This window comes from Leptodactylus fuscus, chromosome 1 (genome assembly GCF_031893055.1).
Source record: "Leptodactylus fuscus isolate aLepFus1 chromosome 1, aLepFus1.hap2, whole genome shotgun sequence".
NCBI lineage: Eukaryota > Metazoa > Chordata > Amphibia > Anura > Leptodactylidae > Leptodactylus > Leptodactylus fuscus.
The window spans coordinates 129,734,525-129,743,945 of NC_134265.1; the positions used below are offsets into that span (position 1 = coordinate 129,734,525).

Sequence of the window (9,421 nt, forward strand, 5' to 3'; positions counted from 1 at the left end):
AGTATATAAAAAATGTAAAAAACAAAAAAATCACCTCCATTTTCTAGATTACTTATTTATGAACACATTAGGAATCTGTATGTCTGAAAATGGCCAAGCTATTAATATGTATACATATGGCAAGGCTATATATATGTGTCATTGGTGAGCAATGTAGGGGTGAAAGAAATCGAAATGTTCAAATTTTATTTTGCTCAGACATTTTACAAAATACATTAGTGAGCTCAGTACTTTTCCTAAGTGGGCCCCTCACAAATAATTTAAGTAGACCACTCATAATGCACCTTGCCTACTCAGTCGCCAAAATGCTGCCTGCAGGCTCTGGTTTTAATGATGTCTGCGGCTCAACTCTCATCGCGCCTCTTTACCACAGACAGGATTACCCGAAGCCTGAATAATGATGCACGGAGTTGATAGCTCCATGCTTCACCATTGTATTCAACTGAGGATGTAGATAGAGTTGAATTTGTTACCTGATTCCGGGAACAGTGGGACAGCCCCCCAAATGCAGGACTGTCCTGATCGATCTGGGTCAGCTGAGGGGACTCCATATCATAGGGAAGCTGTGGATAACCATTTGCCCTATGATTAAAGCAACTCTGCTAAAGCATAACACAACTATATAAGGCTAAGGCTCCCTGTAGCGGACCACAGCAAAAAAAGCACTGCAGGAAAAACCGTGGCGGCAATGCATCACATTTTTTTCTGCATCGTTTTTCACAGAAAGTCTGCAAAAGTTTCCTCTGCTTCCATTATACCTATAGGGAAACCACCAGCATTTCCGTAGGTATAATCGATATGCTGCGATTTCCAAAATTGCAATGGTTTTGGAAATCATAGTATATCTACTGCGCATATTCTTCCGCAATGTTTAGATGGAATTTACTAGAATCCCATCCTCTTGCAGGCACTGTAAAATGCTGCGGTTTATGCCACGTGTGGCCCCAGCCTAAATCTGGTTTTACCATGACCATACCAACTTGCATTACACAGGTAAAGTGTCATTATTACCACGTATGAATGCTGTAAATCCCATTTTTTAATCCTATTCTGAATTTTTTCCAGCTTTGCAGTACATTCTTTGGAATGTTATATGGTACCATTATGAAGTACAACTTTCACTGGCATCAATAAGCCTTCACAAAAGTTATAGCCTTTGAAAAATGAGAAGTAGAAAACATAAATGCAAAATCAAAAAAATGGGTGCAGTGGTTGATAAATACAGAATAATCAATGTTTTTTCCCATTAGGCAGGTATGTTATAATATATCAGTTCTCCCACCAGCCTAGTCGAGTGGAGCTTCTTCTACTTACTCAGGGTAAATGCTAGAAGTCTTCTTTCTCTTGACTGGGGCATCTATATGGTTGTGAAATACAACCCCTTTATATAACTCTGCCTCATTATAATCACTCCAATTAAAGGGGATGTTTCACGAGTTAAGCATTGCTTACATAATTACCGCTTCATCAGAAATTACTGCTGAGTCTGCTCACAGGATATATGTGATGATTGCAAGTCTTTAGGGAAAATTCCTTTCTCAGCATTTGCAGTGTTCTCGAGGAATTCTACAGTAGACCAAGAATGGAGATATGAGGGTCCAGCGCCTCCTGCAGATAAATGCTGGATTTATTTCCAAGCATGAAAACACAGCCTAGCTTATATTTCTAATTATTAAAGCTGTGTCATGATTGGTCGCTATGAGCAACTAAGAGAGTTTTCAATTTAGACAGTTAGGCCAGATTAGACCTTTGCACATGGCCATTATAACAATTATATTATTATATTATATACGATTCGGTTTTTCACATCTGTTTCTGGCGAATACTCATATTAAAAGTCAGGCTAGAACAAAATAAGTCAGTAAATATGCATACTTCCTCAGATTAAGACTGTGAGAGTGGTGGATGCGGGTAGCATTATCCTCGTGGTCTTAATTGTTTGAGTTCCAAGTGTAATATCAATATTGTTCAGCTATGTTGACCATGATGGTGGGTCATGGTGTACAGGTGGTGGGCCAGTGGTAAATTGTGACTTTTTGTAGTGCAACAAATTGATTTTAACTATTGAGCTGCAGCTGAAGTAAAAAAAAATACTGAGTGGCTTGCAATTTTGTGGCTGTAGCTGGCCCCAATAGTTAAAATCAATCAATAGCGCTATAAAAAGTTTCAGCTTAGTCCTGGCCTTAATATCCATGTTCAGAGGAGCAACTTCAGCTATGATTAAGAACAGTGGGGCAGATATACTAATAGTATCATAGCTTTATACAGTGCAAATATAGATTTATATAGATAGATTTATAGATCGACAGTCTGACTGTACCCGATATAACACATTTTCTGATATTGTTTGATCAATCTGGCGTATTATTGAACTGTTTAGTCTAATAGTCCACCACTTAATAGTTGGCTTAAAAATATTGGCAATATTGTTTTAACACTTTGCAATAAATTGAGCTTTTAACTGCAGGAGATGTCGGTGTTTGAGGCACTCCAAGTGGGACACTATAACTCTTGAGGACTCACAAGACCAGACATTGAATGAGCATTGCGTTTTTCTTACATTGTTTTCATTCTATCATAGACCTCAATACTTAAGCAAATTTATCTTTTAAAAATTTCCTTATTTGTCAGATATTATGTAGTTACATATATGTTAGACTTTACTTATTAATTGAACTATTCTCAATAATAAAAAAAGATAATATAATATGAAGGAAAAATTAGCTTGATTTATAATAGTGATGCAATGACATTTTTAAAATGCGGACGTAGAATCAGTGCTTACCAGATCCGTGTTTTAGGAAAAATACTATTATTTTTTCATCAAACCAACACGCAACGCGTTTTGGAGTTTTAAAATTGTAAAGTGTAAAATTGAAGCAGTCAATTTTTGCAAGGAAATGTATTCTATGTACTATTAAGGCAAATCCAAAGACCTCTTGTATTTTACATCAATCTATCAAAGGCTGATTTCACAACAGAGGTCCAAACTTATCATGGTGTCTGTACTTGATGTTAGATCTGGCGTATCTTTGGACTGTCAAGTCTTAAATTTCTATCACCTTTTAGCCGGCTTACTTTGAGCCAGAATTTTATGACACAATTTTGGTGTATTTAAACTTTTTCTGATAAGCCATGCCCACATAACTAGCGTGTCAGATAATTTTTTTAGCACAAAGTAGTTGTGCAAAGTTGCACCAAGATGCGCCTAAGATCTCCCACATTTACTCTAGAATCTAAACATAACCACAATAGTAAATATGGGCCACACTGTGTAGGTCATGGTTTTTTTTGGTATTTTAAGCTGTACATTTTTTGTCATCTATTATCCTTTGTATACAATGTTATTGTTTGCTCGTTAGAAATTCAACTTTACTGAATTTTTGTTTTTAAACCTTGTTTTTATTACATTTTCAAAAATATGAAAAAACCCAGTGCCTTAATGTACATGTACATATTAAGGTAAATACACAGAATGTAACTACAGTATAAGGCATGAGACATAGAAATGGTAACATTAAACCAAACAAGTAAAACAAGTCAAGTGAGATAAATCTGATTTGCATAACATAGCATAGAATAAATCATTCATACAAACAGTAAAGTACAAAGAATAGGGTGGCAGCCTGTACAAGGCTTAGCAGGCGGAGAGGACATTGAGGAAGAACAAAGCTATATGGTGGTATTGTGAAGTGTTGGAAAGCCCTATAATGGGAACTAAAGACTTGCTTAAAGGATTCACGTATGTTAGGAAGGGGTTCACATAGGAATTCCAGACCTTTTGGAATTTCCTTAAGAGTTCTCCTTGTCAGAACAATTATTATTTTTTAACCATATAATAGTTAATTGTCTGGTATATTTAAAAAATAAAGTCAAGAATGTTTTCAGGCCATAGACTATGTTCTGCCTTTTCACCAAAAACATAAGCTTCCATCTGGGAGAGAGAAATCTTTCATTGTCTTATTATTAGAGATGAGCGAACACTAAAATGTTCGAGGTTCGAAATTCGATTCGAACAGCCGCTCACTGTTCGAGTGTTCGAATGGGTTTCGAACCCCATTATAGTCTATGGGGAACATAAACTCGTTAAGGGGGAAACCCAAATTCGTGTCTGGAGGGTCACCAAGTCCACTATGACACCCCAGGAAATGATACCAACACCCTGGAATGACACTGGGACAGCAGGGGAAGCATGTCTGGGGGCATAAAAGTCACTTTATTTCATGGAAATCCCTGTCAGTTTGCGATTTTCGCAAGCTAACTTTTCCCCATAGAAATGCATTGGCCAGTGCTGATTGGCCAGAGTACGGAACTCGACCAATCAGCGCTGGCTCTGCTGGAGGAGGCGGAGTCTAAGATCGCTCCACACCAGTCTCCATTCAGGTCCGACCTTAGACTCCGCCTCCTCCGGCAGAGCCAGCGCTGATTGGCCGAAGGCTGGCCAATGCATTCCTATGCGAATGCAGAGACTTAGCAGTGCTGAGTCAGTTTTGCTCAACTACACATCTGATGCACACTCGGCACTGCTACATCAGATGTAGCAATCTGATGTAGCAGAGCCGAGGGTGCACTAGAACCCCTGTGCAAACTCAGTTCACGCTAATAGAATGCATTGGCCAGCGCTGATTGGCCAATGCATTCTATTAGCCCGATGAAGTAGAGCTGAATGTGTGTGTTAAGCACACACATTCAGCACTGCTTCATCACGCCAATACAATGCATTAGCCAGTGCTGATTGGCCAGAGTACGGAATTCGGCCAATCAGTGCTGGCTCTGCTGGAGGAGGCGGAGTCTAAGGTCGGACCTGAATGGAGACTGGTGTGGAGCGATCTTAGACTCCGCCTCCTCCAGCAGAGCCAGCGCTGATTGGCCGAATTCCGTACTCTGGCCAATCAGTGCTGGCCAATGCATTCTATTAGCCCGATGAAGTAGAGCTGAATGTGTGTGCTAAGCACACACATTCAGCACTGCTTCATCACGCCAATACAATGCATTAGCCAGTGCTGATTGGCCAGAGTACGGAATTCGGCCAATCAGCGCTGGCTCTGCTGGAGGAGGCGGAGTCTAAGGTCGGACCTGAATGGAGACTGGTGTGGAGTGATCTTAGACTCCGCCTCCTCCAGCAGAGCCAGCGCTGATTGGCCGAATTCCGTACTCTGGCCAATCAGCGCTGGCCAATGCATTCTATTAGCCCGATGAAGTAGAGCTGAATGTGTGTGCTTAGCACACACATTCAGCTCTACTTCATCGGGCTAATAGAATGCATTGGCCAATCAGCGCTGGCCAATGCATTCTATTAGCTTGATGAAGCAGAGTGTGCACAAGGGTTCAAGCGCACCCTCGGCTCTGATGTAGCAGAGCCGAGGGTGCACAAGGGTTCAAGTGCACCCTCGGCTCTCCTACATCAGAGCCGAGGGTGCGCTTGAACCCTTGTGCAGCCTCAGCTCTGCTACATCAGAGCCGAGGGTGCGCTTGAACCCTTGTGCACACTCTGCTTCATCAAGCTAATAGAATGCATTGGCCAGCACTGATTGGCCAGAGTACGGAATTCGGCCAATCAGCGCTGGCCAATGCATCCCTATGGGAAAAAGTTTATCTCACAAAAATCACAATTACACACCCGATAGAGCCCCAAAAAGTTATTTTTAATAACATTCCCCCCTAAATAAAGGTTATCCCTAGCTATCCCTGCCTGTACAGCTATCCCTGTCTCATAGTCACAAAGTTCACATTCTCATATGACCCGGATTTGAAATCCACTATTCGTCTAAAATGGAGGTCGCCTGATTTCGGCAGCCAATGACTTTTTCCAATTTTTTTCAATGCCCCCAGTGTCGTAGTTCCTGTCCCACCTCCCCTGCGCTGTTATTGGTGCAAAAAAGGCGCCAGGGAAGGTGGGAATCGAATTTTGGCGCACTTTACCACGCGGTGTTCGATTCGATTCGAACATGGCGAACACCCTGATATCCGATCGAACATGTGTTCGATAGAACACTGTTCGCTCATCTCTACTTATTATGTATCTGTAACTGTATGGACAAGTTGATAGACTTGGATCCATTGGGCAAGTCCACCAAAAATGGTGAATTGAATCGATCTCATAGCAGCTTTTGAAACAAATTGGAGATTAAACGGAGACTATATCAGATACTGTATATGTCCGGTTACTAAACACAAATAAAGAAATATTTTGAAAGAGGTCTCCATCACAAATTCATGGAACTTTTAGATACTGCACTCAATTCACTTTTATCTATTAGTGTAAGTGAGGGATGTTTTGCTGGAGGATGGCCTACAGGGTGGAGATTTGCCTTGGTACATGGAGCTTGAGCAATATTAGACCAATATGTAGCGTCAGAGGTTATAATGGACAAAGTTTGAATGCTTTTTAACAGAGGGTAGAAGTAAAATGCTTGCTTTGAAGGTACCTAAAAGTTCAAAAGAAGCAAGTTTGTATTTCTGTTGAAGAGATGGGTTTGTGCTCATACTACCAATAGTGAAGAAAAGGCAGACTTGAAGACTTGAAAATTTAATCTTGCGACCTACAATAATTCCGCTTTATTCACTCATTCACAGCTTTGTGCACATAGAGCTTAATGGAAAGAATCTTTGGGTTGTCAATTGTCTTATTGTTACAATGCTGTAAAAGTTGGAGAAAATGTTGTAGTGCTTTCTTTAGTTTAGGACTTCCCAGAATGAGGATGACTGACTGTGCTGGGGAGTAGATGTAGATAACCATCAAGCAAACACAAAATCCAACACTGCTTGGAGGGAAGAAGTCAACAAACATCATGATTTCTGAGATGTAGAATAATAAGTAGAGAACAAGGAGCCAACCCACAGTCCTGGCTGCTCTTCCTCTAGCTTCTGTTCGTTGACTAACAGTATTGCTTGTAATCTTCTCAATGTTCTTACTATTAGTCCCAAGTGATTTAATAATAAGGCCGTTGGAAATACCCACAAGGATTAAAGGGATTGAACAACCTATAATGTTGGTGGGCAGCAAGTAGGTAAAGCTCAATTTTGGTACGTTGCTTTCCAAACTCTGGTTAAGAGGTGCACCTTCACTTGGGATTTCTTTGTGTGTGCTCCATATTGCTGGTACACTAATAACCACAGAAATGAGAACTGTTGTCACAAGGAAACATGGAACCAACTTAGGAATTTCTGCTTTGAGACGTATTAAAAAAGGATTGGTGAAAATGACTATTTGCAAACAGTAGTACACACAAAGGCAGACTGTGAACCAAAAGCTGGCATAGATCGGGAGAAATAATAAGGCATTAAAAGTAGCATAAACTTCATCTGAATAGTACAGGTCACTTCTCAGAAGGCTTAGAAAGTCATTTGCCACCATGACAAATTGGAATGTGATATTGGACAGACCAAGTGTCACTAGAATTAGGTCAGATGAGCCGAGACTCTTGCCTTTTACTTTTTCCACAAGATTTACTGACACAATGACACAGTTAGTGAAGGTTCCCAAAATGGTGGTAAGTCCCAAGATAGCCATGGATGTGAGGACAAAAACAGTCACCATTATTTGTGCTATATAATCTACGCTTCACAGTAGGGCAAATCTGAGATGGAATAACTGAAAAAAACATTGGAAAATTTTAGTCTTTCTATTGAATTGAACGCTGTTAGTATGTATTATACACAGATATCGCTGGGTTCACACCAGCATTCGGGTCTCTGTTTTCAGGTTTACATCTTCTGCAGACAGAAGATGGAAACTTGTCAGACCATGTCCGGCTGTGAGTGCCGGTGAGCGTTTTGTGCTTTCCGTGGCATGTCCTCCATGTCCGACTTTGTGTCCGGTTAAAAAAAAATCAGTTTCACCACGAAGAGCACAAAACGCTCACCGGTGTTCACAGCCGGGCACTTTTCAAACCCATTCAAATGGGTTTGAAAAATGACCACAGGTTTCCATCCTCTGTCCAGTTTCGGGCAGGAAACGGAAACCTGCATAACGGAGACCCAAGGCGCAGATTTGAACGAGGCCTGTAATGTGTATTTACTAAACCAGACATGGACAAGCTTTAGTATGTGTGTGTATAGATAGATAGATAGATAGATAGATAGATAGATAGATAGATAGATAGATAGATCCATATATGACTTTCTTCGTTTTCTATTGTGTATTAGCAATCAGTCATGGCAAATTTCATTTAAAATAATACAAAAATAAAGTGAGAACGAATCTTAGAAATCGATATACTGTAAAGCTGTACAATACATTAGTACCTACTGCACCACACCACAATCAATGTTTCAATGTTTAACAGCTAACAGGTTCTTTACACAATTAGATCATGAATGGTGCGATATATATTTTGTTTGTCGCCTCTAGGGGTCATTAAATGTATATGGGTATAAATGTGATGTTACAAATTATTGATTGTACTGTAGTCCCATGAGCAGACATATCTGATGTGCTGCACAGGCAGACCCATTTTATTTGTTGGGATAACCTTGCGAGACCACTTTCGTGAAGAGACCGTAAAGTATAATAAAGGTTCATGAGTGGCAAACTGTTATGACTGGCAGGATATATTAAAAAAACTAAATAATAAATATATCCTGTGGAGCCCACTTGGCTCAGAACTGCAAGGCGTACTGGTGTGAACAAGGCCCGACAGTTAACCTCACTGCCGGGCTACACCACAAACTATGTGCTCCCTGTTACACACAGGGCAGCTGCCACTGCAGCACAAAGCAGCCGCTTAAATGAATTCCAAAGTCTTGCAGTTACTGCACTGCAAGTCTAACATAAACTAAACTATCTCAAAAGAAAAAAATAACAACCACCGAGCAGACCGTAGTGTAGTACTTCTTGAATTATAGGGTGTTAATTAAGCAGAGGGGCTCACCTTGGAGGGTTGTGGATGAAAGCCACAACACTATTTGCAAATGTTAAGCCACAAAATGCTTCTCCTAGGTCGAGGCAGCAATGTTCCTGGCACCTCACAGGTGTCAATAATTTGGATAAAAGGACCAACAACTCAGATTCGGTATGAATCCAGGAGTAAGGAACTGCGCTCTCTTGTTTGGTAAAAATGGCAAATTCGGTTTTATTGACATCAAAAACTCACACAACGCGTTTTGGGCGTTATACTACGCCCTTCTTCAGGTGTACTGGTTTCTCTAACCGCTGGGCTGGTTGCTTCAAGCAACGCTCAGCCCAGCGGTTAGAGAAACATTCGTTTCATTTGAAGAAGGATATTGCAGACACAACAACCCTATAATAGTTTGATGAAGCTCATGTAGTGGAATAACAATGTAATGCCTCAAAAATAGGCCCTGAAACCACACCAGTGTGGGATCAATAGCCAATCACATTGACCAATGGAGTTCTAACTCTAACAGGGCGAGGTATGCTCATACTGAGAAGGAACCACTAGCTGCAGTATTTTGGACA

General features: G+C 40.6%; 1 protein-coding gene across 1 annotated transcript; it reads right to left on the reverse strand.

The window, feature by feature from the left end:
* Positions 1-6,562: 6,562 nt before the first annotated feature.
* On the reverse strand, positions 6,563-7,540 carry LOC142204058 (taste receptor type 2 member 40-like). Its single transcript, XM_075275305.1, has one exon. It carries the CDS (start codon positions 7,538-7,540, stop codon positions 6,563-6,565), a length of 978 nt encoding a protein of 325 aa, XP_075131406.1.
* Between the last annotated feature and the right edge of the window lie 1,881 nt (positions 7,541-9,421).